This window comes from Crocuta crocuta, unplaced genomic scaffold (assembly GCF_008692635.1).
Source record: "Crocuta crocuta isolate KB4526 unplaced genomic scaffold, BGI_CrCroc_1.0 scaffold1192, whole genome shotgun sequence".
In the NCBI taxonomy this organism is placed as follows: domain Eukaryota; kingdom Metazoa; phylum Chordata; class Mammalia; order Carnivora; family Hyaenidae; genus Crocuta; species Crocuta crocuta.
In genome coordinates this window covers 143,025-156,091 of record NW_027531292.1, presented here as the reverse complement: position 1 = coordinate 156,091, position 13,067 = coordinate 143,025, and the positions used below count along the sequence as shown (strand labels likewise).

General features: G+C 58.6%; 1 protein-coding gene across 6 annotated transcripts in view; it reads right to left on the bottom strand.

The window, feature by feature from the left end:
* Positions 1–5,996: 5,996 nt before the first annotated feature.
* Positions 5,997–13,067, bottom strand: part of MOB2 (MOB kinase activator 2) — a 53,697-nt gene continuing 46,626 nt past the window's right edge. For 5 of the 6 annotated variants that reach the window (XM_077771521.1, XM_077771526.1, XM_077771523.1 and 2 more), the window contains exons 4-5: positions 7,814–7,938; positions 6,629–7,054 (exon numbers count right to left, since the gene is read on the bottom strand). In XM_077771521.1, the coding sequence (XP_077627647.1) occupies positions 6,744–7,054; positions 7,814–7,938 (436 nt within the window). In that variant the 3' untranslated portion in view covers positions 6,629–6,743. Of the gene's footprint in view, positions 6,586–6,628; positions 7,055–7,813; positions 7,939–13,067 lie in introns of those variants that run through there. The other variant, XM_077771524.1, reaches the window with a different exon arrangement.

The window sequence follows — 13,067 nt, the reverse complement described above, 5'->3', positions numbered from 1 at the left end:
CTATAACAGCGTAAGCCGCGCGGTACAAGCGGGAGGGGCTTTTCCAGAGACCGAAGACACCGAAAGCAATACCTCTTGTTCGCCTTCCTCTTTTGTACTCGGGACACACGCAGACTTCACGGAAACGAACAAGCCCCACCCAGTGTATCCCCTGTCAAATAACTGTGAGCAACCTTAGTTCTGGAACAATAAATTCCTTCAGTAAAAATACCCGACGCCAGTCTCCGTCCAGGCGGGGGTGGGGCAGGGATGTGGGACAGCCGGGTCCAGCTCTTGTCCCCAACATGCACTCCTCTGGGCTCTGCCGGGTGTGGATACCCCAGGTGAAGAGGACAGCCTCCTGTGCCGAGTCAGGGACTGCCTCCCAGACTGAGCAGGGATCACATGCTGGGCTGGGGGCAGGGGAGGCCCAGAGGCACAGGGAGGCACTGCCTGAGGCTGACATGGAGCAACGCCCTGCCTGGCCACTGCAGCTCTGCTGCCACCCTGACCTCATGGGGTCACCCTGGCATCCGGAGGATGAACCTTCTCTGCTCCTTTCTTGCTAAGGGGCAGATGGAGCGCCATGACCCAGCCGCGGAAGTGATGGCCGAAGGCTGGCTGACAGCCCTGGGAAAACCTGGGCTGGCCTTTCCCGCAGAGAGGAACGGCCCCCAGCCATGCCCACCACGCCTGCCGGCCACATGGGCACCATAACCATGCACTGGCCAGCCACCCCCTTTGCTGCTGCAGCATGAAGGAAGGGTCCAGACCGCACCAGCTCCCGGACTGCCCAGCCCCAGTCACGCGGGAGTGCTGGGCGTCTACCACGCAGCCCTGAGGATGGGTGAGGAGCGGTCCTCGACAAGCAGTTGGAACAGACGCCGCCGCCCGCGGAGCCCTCCCAGGCCTCCCACACAGGCACCCGCTCCCCGTATGTGAAGATCAGGCAGTGTGGCCACGTGGCTTGACGGCAGGGCCTGGCTGCACCCAGCTGTCTCTCCAGAGGAGGGTCCCGCCGCCCCGGCACTGACACTTGGGGCCGGGTGGTTCCCGGTGGCAGGGGCTGACCTGTGCTCTACAGAACATCAGCATCGCTCTGGTCTCCCCCTGCTTGATGCCTGTAGCCACCCCCCACCCCCGCGTGACAAAGCCACTCCCCGAGGTGGCTGTGTGGCCCCTGGTGGGCCGGGTCAGCCCCGGAGCCCATGCTCCTACGCCCTGTGCCATCTTGCTGGAGCAGAGTGCTGCCGGGGCGCCAGGCACCTCTGCTGAACGGCGGCCTCCAGCTCCGCTCAAGGCCCAGGATGTGACAGAGTCCGGTGACGTGGAGCTGGGTGGGCTCTTCCTATGCCGGCCCTACAACAACACTGTGCCTTTGAGGGGGGTGGGTCCCCGGAGGGTACTTCCGCGGGGGAGGGGACAGGCTCCACTGCAGTCACTGAACTGCGCAGTGGCCCTCGAGCTGCAGCTCAGAATCAGGTTGAAGGCAGGGCTTCGGTTGCTCCAGTTCAGCTGGGCATGACCGCAGAGCTCCTGGGCCCTTGGGTTGGCGGCCGTGGGAGGGGTTTCCCTGACCGGCGGTCCTGCATCCGCTGTACCGAATGAGCAGCTGATGCACAAACCTCACCCATCTCCCCTTGGCCCTCTGGACACCTGCAAAGCGCCAGCCTTCCCGGGCCACGTGACGGGAATCCTGAGTGTCACGGCACACCGACACTCCCCTGCAGCCTACTGCCTGCCCGCAGCACCCCTTTGGCAGGAAGGCCCCGGCCCGCAACCCTACTTCTGACGCCAAGCTCTCTCTTGGTTGTAAGAAGCAGAAAGCAAGGCAAGCAAAGCTGAAGACTGTTATTATTAATATTTACTAACATAAAGTACATATAAAATACAACCCCATCCGTAAGAACTTACTATGTAACAGACACTATCCTGCGCACTTCACACTGAGCGCTAAGCCAGTCTTCGCGCTATGTCTGTAAGGCACAAATTGAAACGGGGACTTAACGCGGAAAAGGAGACGGTGGTGGACCTAGCACCCAGTAAGAGGAGGCCTCTCAGGACTAACTCGCAGTTCTCCGTCACTGACACACTGGGTGCCAGCCATTGCTGGCCTGCGGCACCGGTGATCAAATCCATGGCTGTGCATGCACCAAAGTCCTGGTGGGGGCGGGGGGGAGACAGTCTAACACATGCACCCCCTCCAGGGGCTCTGAGTGCCAGCAGGTGGCAGGGCCAGGGTGGAGGCCTGCGAGGGGGACGTGCTTTGCTCAGAGCTGGCCCTAGACTGCGTGCTGACGGCTGACAGTGGAGGCAGAGGGCCCCCCAGGCTCCTGAGCTATGAGACGGAGCACTTGCTAGTGTCATGAGGCCTCAGAACTTGGAGAGGTGGGCGCACCCTCAAAGTCCCACAGACCAGCTCCAGGGAAGGGTGCTGCAGCATCCCTGCTCACCCACCACCCACGCCAGGGCGCTCACCACCAGCAGCGGCTCAGCCCTCACCAGTGGCTCTGCCTCCCCCTCTCCCTGCAGCTCAGTGACGGCTCCTCTCTGCCCTCACCCCAGGCCACCAGGTGTTGAATCACCAAGTCCGATGCCCCACCTCATGGCTTCTCCTCCCCCTCGACGCTTCCCCTTCCTGGATCCACCCCGCTCCCCACCACCTCAGCTCGAATTTCTTCTGGTGTGATTCATCAAGGGGTGAAGGTTAGCAGGGAGCAGAGGAGATGGCCAGTGACAGGAAGACAAAGAACCGGAGGTGAGCATCAGGGCGGTGATGCCAGCTGGAGGAGAAAGGCCGCTGGGACAGACGGAGGTGAGGGAGGGGGCACCTCTGACCCGGGCAGCGCGCCAGCCTGGGGCTCAGGTGGGATGGCAGTCTATGTTGCTGTCTGTTGAGCTCATCCTAGGTGTCAGGTGCTGGGCTAAGTGCCTTCAGAGGCACTTCAGGGCACCCTTGTGCCCTCAAAACGGCCCCCCGAGAGCCCCACAGCCCACTTTCAGGAGGTACTGGTTTCGCACCTGCTGGAACAAGTGAGCACGAACTCACACCACCACCGGCCATTCTCTCAAGCTCTGCAGGGCAAGGATGGGGTCTCGCTGGGCTAAGATCACGGCCTCGCCAGGGCTGGCTCCTCCTGGCGGCTCTCCTGTTTCCTGGCCGCCCTTCCCAGCTTCCGGGGGCGCCTGCCTCCCTGGCACAGCACCCTCCTTCGCCCTCAAGGCAGGGGGAACAGGCTGAGACCTCGTCCACCTTCGGCTCTGGTTCCCCTTTTTCTGCCCCTCTTCCAGCTTTAAGGAATTCTGGGACTACACTGGGCCCAGACAATCACTGCATCTCAAGTCAGGCTGGTTAGCAGCTTCACTCCATCTGCAAGTTTAACCCCCCTTTGCTGTGCAGGGAACATGCTCACAAACCCCGGGGACGGGGGTGTGGACGTTTGGAGGAGACCTCATTCTGCCCCCTGCAGACTGCCCTCGAGCACACCCATCTCACATGGAAAATACACTCACCCCACACTCTCAACAGCATCAAGTCAAGCCCCAAATATCATCTAAGTCACCTCAGTCAGGTGATCTGTCCTAGTGCAAGACCCCTTTCCACGTGCTACCTTTGACACTAGAAATGCTACCTGCTTCCAAAATACAAAGGTAGGACAGGCACAGGACATTTCCATCCCCAAGGGGAGACAGTGGAAGGAAGTGGGCATCACTGGGCCCAGCCAGGAAAACTCCACGAGATGCCGTCAGGGCCTGGGAATAACTGTGTGGCTCAAGGTTCTCCCCTCTGGGCTCACAGCTCCCCCTGCAGGCCAAGCCAGGGTCTCCTGCCCATAGGACCTGGGGGTCAGCAGCTCCGACTCCCTCCTCCCTGTGCACCCTTGCGTCCTAGCTGGCAGCGTTTCTGCTGTGTGAGATTCTCAGGGACGGTGTGGGTCTCTTGTATAGGCCGTGGGGATTCGCTCCACCACACAGGAGGTGCCTCCAGATCCTTCCAAGAAAATCTTTTCTTCTGTTTTGGCTTTTGCTGAGCGGAAGGAGGTAAATGGCTGTTGGTCACACAGGACTGATCGCCCTGACCTTGCTGGTCTTGCCAAGGTGTTAACCAAAGGCTGTCCACCTCGACTTGTTCTCTAGAGCACATTTTCTCTGACCGTGAACCTCCTGTCCTTTGGCTCGGCTGAGAAGTTCCCAAATCGCCAAGTGTCAGGTCCCTTTTGTTCAAGAGCTCTGCCTTCCATCTGACTCTGGAACTCCCCCACCTGCCTTGCCACCACGAGCAGCAAGAAACGGGACCGCACCGCTACTTTGCCTGGAAATCTTCTCGGCCAAACATCCTGCGTGGATGGATCCCAAGTCCTGCTTCCCCAGAGCTAAAGGGCAGGACTCGGCGGAGCTTGCGGCGAGGCAACGCCGCACGTCCGGCCTCTGCTCCCGCTGACACGGGCCCTCGTTTATTCCAAGTCTTGGGCAGAAGACACGTCAACGTCCGAACTCCCTTCTACCAATCATCTTGCTTCAGAAAACCGAGTCTTTTTCTCCTGTGCCCCTCGAAATTCTTCCAGCCTCTGCCACTGCCTCACCCCAAGGCCACTTCTAAATGTTACGTTTGCTATGGTAGCACCCCACCCAGGGACCCAGATCCACATTTCTTTCCTATCCCCGCTGTGGCCGCTTACCACAAACCTACTCGTTTGCTCATGGCGCAGCTTCGGAAGACTGAAGTCCAAGACCGTCCCCACCGGGGGACCATCCTGTGTCAGCATGGCTGCTTCGTTGTGAGGCTCAACGGGGAGAAAATGTTTCCTTCCTCTTCCAGCTTCCTGAGGTGCTGCACTCCGACTCAGGGCCCTTGCTCTCCCCTTCGTCAAGCCTGTCCTTCCTCTGCTGATACAGACCCCTGTGTGGACTCCTGTGCGGTTTCTCGCCTGCCAGGACAAAGCTAACAACGGGGTGCGGGTAGGTAAGTGGGCAGCCTGTAAGGGCACAACTGAGACCCCACTCCGAGTGTGCCCACTGAAAGTTGAGTCCTCGGCACGCAGCCTAGCTGCCGGCGGGACCAGGACCTGGGAGCACCTCTCCGTGTGGTGGCTGAGATGCAGAGGCGAGGCTTCCCTGAGGCCCAAGTGGGCCGGATGCTTGGGCCCTTGCAGCAAAGAGCCAGGCAGCTGGAGGAGAGCACAGGGCACTGCCCTCACCCTCGGGAGGTGTGCAGACTGGATCTCATCCTGGCTGCCTGTCCCTCCCTGGGGAGACTTTCTGAGGCCCTGGGACCAGTGCTGTGCCCACAGCCCCCATGCACCCAGGGATTCCACGGCTCCTTCCTGAGTCAGAGCAACACTGACCACGTGTGTGTCCTGGGCACCTTTCTACAGACACAGATGTCGTGCGTGTGCACTCACACACAGAGACCCCCCCCCCCCACCGTTTATGGGGGTGTGGGGGCTGAACGGGACAGCAATCCAGAGAAGGCTGTCCCCAGGCAAAGATGTCAGGGCAGGGCACCCTCTTCCCTCTCCTCTGCCCGCACAGGACTTAGACCGACTCCAGGGTTCCGGTTAGGTACCCGTCCCTCCCGCACCTGCTCCCCAAGCCCTGCCTTGCACCTGTACTCACTCTGCTTCCAAGCTCTCCCCTATACTCACCCCTCGGAGCACACTGCCCAGGCCAGAGCTGGCCCTTGCAGCAGAGCCCCCAGGGGTCAGGCTGGCCAGGAAGCCCCCCAGCCCCTGCTCCAGAGCCCGGGAAGGCACAGTATAAGAGACGAGACCAAGGCCCCCCTGGAGACTCAGGAAGCAAGGCATGAGCCCCACACCCCCAGCTTCCCGAGGTCCCGGGGGCCGGCTGTGTACACAGGTCAACAGGGGAGCCCATGGTCAGCCCTGGCAGGAAGGGCCCGGCCTGGGGTGGGCAAAGACCACGTGAGGGGGCCAGGAAGCAGGCCACCCTCAGTCTCACACTAGTCCATGCACCCTCAGCAAGGGTCGAGACGCCGAGGATACACACAGGCGCTGACCTGAGAGAATTCTTTTTATTACGACCGAACAGGTGAGCCGAGCAGGGACACCCAGCCTTCCGCCAACAGCCGCTTCTCCACACAGGCCGCTCGCCCAGGCACCTCAGTCCCAGGCCCAGCTAGTCCAGGGGCCCTCGTGGGCAGAGGGGCGGGAGGGAGGGGGACACGGCCACAGGGTCAGGGCCCCTATGGGGCACCCCTGGCCACCCCCACCCTACCCCACCTGCTCTGAGCCGCCAACAGCCAAGATCCAAGCAAGGCCGGGAGAGGGAGGTCTGCGGGGGGACGGGGGGAAATCTCTAGAATAACCCCACCTGCAAACAAACCAAAGTGAGCCAGAGTCCCTCCTGGGAAGGAGCCCCAGCTCTCACTGGCATATTTCTTTCAAAACAGCAGAGCCCTCAGGGGCGGTGGGGGCAGGGGCCACACGGAAGACCAAGGAAAGGAAAGCCCCACAGGAGGGGGAAACTCAGACTGGCAGTCCCATCGACGTTGTCGAGCAAACGAATGAAATCCGAAGGTCCTTCTTGACAAGCGGCACTCATCCATCCAACAGGACACCCCCGGCGGGAACCAGTCCGTCACGCGGCCTGCCAGCGTCCGGGGAGCCCACACTCAGTGCGCCCAGGCCGNGGGTGGCGTCAACCTCTCAGACCTCCCGCCGAGCGTGCCCAGGACGTGTGCGCGCACACGCAGGCACACGAACCACCGTCTCTCTGCACACGTACACGCCTGTCCAGCCGGGGGCTCACCTCTCCTTCACGTGGTTCTGTGCCCCCGCGCTCCCACCGCTGGCCCCGTCCCCGCCGCCCCCGCCGCGGCCCCCGCCGCTGCACAGCACCTCCGTGAGGTCGTCCATGACGGCGGTCTCTTTGGGGTCAAGCAAGTTGAACTCCCTGGCAAAGAGGATGAAGTGGACGTAGAGGGTGTTCAAGTGTCCGTGTAGCTCAAGGGCCAGGGTCTCCTTGAAGTGGGACCAGTAGATGTGCGCCAGCACGTGGAACAGGTACTTGCAGATCTTCTTCACCAGGGACTCGAAGGAGCTGGGGAATTCTCTGCCTGGGGAGAGAGTCCGCGGCATCACCCTACACTCCGCTCCGGCCACCACGCCCCTCCGAGCTGCCACCAGTCAGGACGGGGCTGGCCGGACCGGCTGGGCAGGCTCCAGGCGCTTTCTGCGGGAGCCGCCTGGAGGGCACCCTACCTGCCACCCTCTCCCCACCCAGCAGCCCACTGGCAGGCGCTCAAGTGACCCATCACCCTGGGCCTGGCTCCCGGAGCTGCCTGCGAACTGACCCGATGGGTGCTTGACGCTCTGGACCGGCTGCCTCTGCGTCAAGGGGCCCGTCACAGGCCCCCCTCTAAGCCTGGACCCGGCCCTGGGGTTATGCTTGCTTCCATGACGGATGCTCTTGCGCTATGTGGCCCCGGCCACAGAGGACAATGGGAACCAAGGTGCACGGGACCTCCTGCTAGCCAAGCGCCACCCTCTGGCAGCTCTGTATTGTCCTGGAGCCCAAGCCGGGATCTGCCCAGGTTGGGATGTGGCCACAGTCCCTGCTTGTTGGCCGGCAAGTCCTGAGTAAGGTGGACTGCCACAGCCCCAGCCATGCGGGGCGGAGTGGGTGGCAGAAGCCACAGGTCCCAGAGCCTAGGGTGGGGGTGGGGGTCTTCACCCAGGCTGAGCTGACCCCTGCCAGAGGGCGCCTGCCTGGTTTTACACCCCAGGTCACATAGCTGCCCCTCCCCATGGGTCTGTCCCCCGCAGCCAAGCCCACCTAGCAGGGAGGAGCACCCAGCACCAGGGGAGGGACGTACCGTACTTCGTGGGGAACACGTCCTCATCAGTCACCAGCTTCTGCACAGAGCTCATGACAAAGTCGACGTACTGGGGAGCGGTGCACTTGACCTTCTTCCCCCGCTCATCATACCAGTAGTACTGTCTGTGGAGACAGAGGCGGCCAGTCATGGCGCCATTCCCGCCACAGCCTCCATGCTAACGGACAGGCCCTGGGAGGAGGCCAGCCCTCAACAGGAAAGGGGACTCGGCCCCGACTGCCACTAGCACCAGAGCCACCCACTCGGAGGTGGAAGGTCTGGGGTGTGACCAGGGCAGAAGGTGGCACTGCAGAGGGCAGGCCTGCCCCTGGGCACTGCCAGGCACCCGCAGGGAGGCCAGGCTGCACGAGCTCCTGGTGCCGCGTGCCCCACAAGGCCCCAAAACGGGCCCAGACAGGGGGGCTGGTCACGAAGAGGCCCTAAGAAGCTGGCTAAACTCCCTGGTTTCCCCCAGGAAGGAAAACTCTAGCAAGGCCCTCCCGTCAATTAGAACGCCTGCCCTGGCACCCTCCCCACCACAAGGTGGCTCTGCCTGACCCCTCTCCTGCCTGCCCAGGCATCCGCGCAGGTGCTTCAGAGCACCTGAGGACACCCACACCAAGCCCTTTTCTGTGTCACTCTGGACAGCCTGTGGGCTCCCCATGCCAGGAAGTGCAGCCCGGCTCCTAGGGGCCAGGCTGAGGCCCAGGTCTGCAGTGAGATCCAGAGGACAGGGCCCGGTGCCCGGGCAGCATCACAGATACCTGCTCCACCGATTCCCCTGCCCCACGTGATGGCAGACGCACCTAGCCACGGGTGCCAGCTTCAGCAAACACAGCTGAACCCAGAAACTGAAACATGTCTCCACATGTGCGGCCCTGAGACACTGGCTCCCAAGTTTCCAATGTTCCTCTTGTTTTCATTTTAAATTGTCACACAGTGAAGATGACCTGTGTGGCACGTGGTCCCACGCTTTTCATCCAGGCAGACAGCTGGGTGCCTCCCACAGCCAGGCACGGCTCCTGCTGCCCTCCTGCCCGCCCCGCCCCTGGTCAGTGCCCCGCACACCGGCGATGTCCTGAGCCAGGGGCTGACCCAGCCACGTCCGCGCGCACCAGCGGCCCCTTCCTTCTCACGCTGAGGCGAGCTCCTGCGCGACGGTGCCGGTGTGTCGGCCGCTCGCCGGCTCAGGCTGCGGCATGCACTCCGGGGCGGGTTCCCAGGGGAGCACAAGCTCTCACTTGCCTGAGGTGGACACTCAGGACTGGAACTGCCGGGTCAGGCAAGGGGAGAGCGGCGCTTCGGAAGAAGCCACCAAATCACTCCGGGGCTGGCTTCCGAGTCCCTCTGTGGCTCCGCCACCCACATCCTCACCAGCGCTGCGCCAGCTAACACGTGCTGTGGCAGGGATGTCTGAACCCCCATCCGACCCGCTGCTCGAGGGGCTCATCTGCTCTCCTGCATCCTCTCTGCTGGCCTGTGTGTCCAGGCCCAGGCCCACCAGTGACCAGGTTGTCTTCTTGCAGAGGAGCTGTGGGGCTTCCAGACATATTTTGGGCGCGGGTCCCTTCCTGGGTACGTAGTCAGCCTGTGGTTTGTCTTTTCTTCCTTGTGACATTGTCCTTCTCTGAGCAAAACTACATGTTGATTATGCTCAATTTACTGATTCTGTTTCATTAACGACCATGCCTTGTGTCATGGCCAAGAGCCTTTCACCTAATGGTAGATTATGAAAACTTCCTCATTTTCTTGCAAAAGGTACATGGTTTTACAACTTAGAATCCATTTGGAGTTAATTTTGGGATGAAGTGTTGGGACTGGGTCAAGATTTACTCCCTCCCCCCACCCTACCAATGACTGGTTTTTCCATAGCTTTGGCTGAAAAGGCTATCCTTTCTGCACCAAACTTCTTTTGCATCTTTGTCAAAAATCAAAAGGCCACATTTGTGTGGGTCTATGTTTGGACTCAGCTGCCCCCTTGATCTGCGCGTCTGGTCTTCTGCCCACGGCGTGTGTTCAGTACTGGGAGGTGGGGTCCCTCCAGCTTTACTGCTCTTTCCCCAAAACTGTTGTCAAGGCACCAGCGGCTGCACCCTCCACGTATCTGGGCCGGCTCGTGTGCACCCACAAGGTCTCTGCGGGGACTCCGACGGAGTCTGCCATGAACAAACAGGGCGGTCTGGGAGAGCTCCCGCTGGAGCTAGTCAAGTCTTCTGGGCCACAAGCCGGGTGTGCCTGCCACCCGTGCGGGCCTCCAACCGCGCTTGCCAGAACCTTGCACTTGGCAGCATGCGCAGCCTGTGTGCACACCCTGTGTGCCCTGAAGCACTGTGCTGTCCCCAGAGCCATTGGAAATGGCGCGGTTCTCAGGAGCTGGCATTCCACCTGTATACCGCTTAGCGTTTTCTACACGGTCATGCTGTGTAAAAGTGACAGGGATACTTTCATTTTTTATTTTCCAGTTTGGACTCCTTTTGTTGCTGTTTTCTTGCCTTACTGAATTGCCCATCTTGAGTGAATTTTGGTATTTTGATTTTACCAATGAACGGGTCCATTTAAACTATCATATTTATGTATGTAAGGGTTTTTTGTGATGTTTCTTTAGTATCTGCTGAGTTTTTAGTGAAACCCCCTTCATTCCTTCTACTGATAATCTGCACCTTTTCTCTTTGTCAATCTTGCTAAAGGTTTGTCAATTTTATTGGCCTTTTTAAGAAATTGGCTTCTGGTTTCATCGATTTTCCTGTTTTCAGAAATCACTTGACAATTTCTACTCTATTACTTCCTGTCTTCTGCTCAATTGGGGCTTATTTTGCTCTTTTTTTCCGAGTTTTTTAATATGGAAACTTCGAGTACTAACTTGAGAACTTCTTTCAGAATAAACCCTAACCCCATAAATGTCCCTCCAGGCACAGCCATAGCTGATTCCCATCAACTCTGGACTGCTTTCATTTGTGTTCTGTTTAAAACATTTCTAATTCTGAGACTTCCTCTACGACCCGCAGATTATTTAGAAACATGCTAATTTCCGAGTGTTTGGAGGTTTCCCTGTTATCTTTCTGTCACTCATTCTAGTCTAACCCCACGACATCAGATAACTGGCTCGGCATGATTCTGATTCTTTCAAGTTAGTGAAGGACTGTTTTGTGAGCCAGGATGTGATCTATTTTGGGGACTATTCCATGTGTGCTTGGGAAGACTGTGTCCCTCGCTGCCGGGGGTGAGAGGCTCACCAGCCCACCCGACGAGTCCGCAACCTTGCTGACTTGGTGTCACCGGCTCCATCTGCCTCTAGGACAGGGGCACTGAGACCCCTACTCTGATTTTCAGGATTTTTTGTCTATTTCTCTCAGTTCTGTCCATGTCCTTTACGGAAACGCTGCTGCCTGGAGCGCATGCATTCAAGATCAATACTCCCTGATGAATGGACTCTTCTGTAAACGTGCACTCTTCTCCTTTACACCTCGTTATCTACTCTGCTCTGAGCTCTACTATGTGTGGGATTAATACAGTCACCCCAGCCTTCTTCTGTTAGCATTCTGTTGATACATCTTCTCTATGCTTTTAGTTGTAATCTACCCACGTCACTGCCTTGTGAACGCCGTAGAGTTGGCTCAGTTTAAAAATCCATTCTTACACAGTGGAGCCCTTTTATCTGTGTTTTCACCTTCCATGGGGTCGGTCCCTCGTGGTGAACCAGCGTCCAGAGGCAGATGCTCCTTTTCCCCACACAGTGGCAGAAGACGGAGAAACAATCCAAAGCCGCGTCATAACGCCCGCACCAGCCTCTAGCCTCCTCTCCTCACGCAGCCACTTCTTCATCTCACACGGTCACAAGAACGTGGGTACAGTACAACTAGCTTTCTTGAGACAGTGAGCACATGAGCACTTTTATCATAAGATACAGTCACGGTGGTCGTATTATCAGTTATTATTGTTACACTCTGTGCCTCATTCATAGGTTACATTTTGTCACAGGCACGTATGCACACACACAGGGGTCAGTGTGGTCTGTAATTTGAGGCCCCCAACAGGGTCCAGGGGAACAGCCCCTGAGTGGCCTGGTAATCAGCATGTCTGCACCACGGACGTTTGCTGTAATTTCTGGTGCGTCTGAATTTAAGTCTGCCATCTTCTGTCTACTACTTACTCCCCTTTGTTTCTCACCCTCTTATTTCTTCTTTCCTGCTTTCTTTTGGGTTACGTTTTAGTATTTCCTTTCAATTTACCTTAGAATTTGGCTATGTCATCTACACAACTTTTACAGAGGCTTCTCCTAGGAGTGTAAAATAATACATGCTCAGTTTTCCATGCTGTACTGAGAGCGCAGCCCCCCGCGGGCCGCTCCGTCTGGCCCACCAGACAGGTGTGGCTTCGGGAGCTCGAGGCGGGTGGTCCCCAGCCCCGTCTCCCTTGCTTTGGGACCCTTCGGAAGCTCCTGTGGAGCAGGCTGGCTGGCAGTAGGCACATCAGTCTTCCTCCTCCGGAGGAAGGTCTGTACTTCACGTAACTCTGGAAGAACAGGTTTCCTTGAATTCTGGGGCGACTGACTGCCTTTTCTTCACTTTAAAAACGTGGTGGGGTTTCCTTGTGGCCCAAGGCTTCTGACAAGAGCCATAGTCACCCACCAGTGTCCCCGCAGGCACTGTGCTCTGTGAAGGCCTTCTCTTCTCAGCTGTTTCGTGATGGCGCATCGGTCTGTCCTACTTGGACTTCACTCAGCTTCTTGAATTTGTAGGTCTGTGTCAGCCACGCCTGGAAAGCTTCCAGCCATTATCTCCTCAAATACATTCTCCTCGTGGCCCTTTCTCTTCACCTTCTGGGACTCCAAGATACCCTCTGGTCCCCACCCCTAGGGCAGCGGGAGGGTGCAGACAGGCCTCGGCCCCACTCGGGGCCCCAGGCAGACATGCTGGTTGGTCCCGGGGAGCAAGCAGCTCTGTGGAGTGGACCTTTTGCAAACCTGCCTTTTTCTCTTAAACTAATTGGATATCAAACAACCGCTAGGAAGGGGGTTGAGCCTGCCAGGCCCTATAAGTCTATAAAAACCCTGTGAAGGTGGCCACGGTTGAGAAGAACAAAGAGATGTGGGCTTAAAGTCCCGCCAGACTCCCAGGCTCACACAGCAGCACCAATGCCCAGGTGCAGGCCCGCTCAATACCAAGCCGTTCGCTCTTTCAAGGAGTCTCTCTCTTCTCAAACACAGGGATGCCAAAGAGCACAGGGAGCAGAGGACACCTGCTTCCCCACCCGC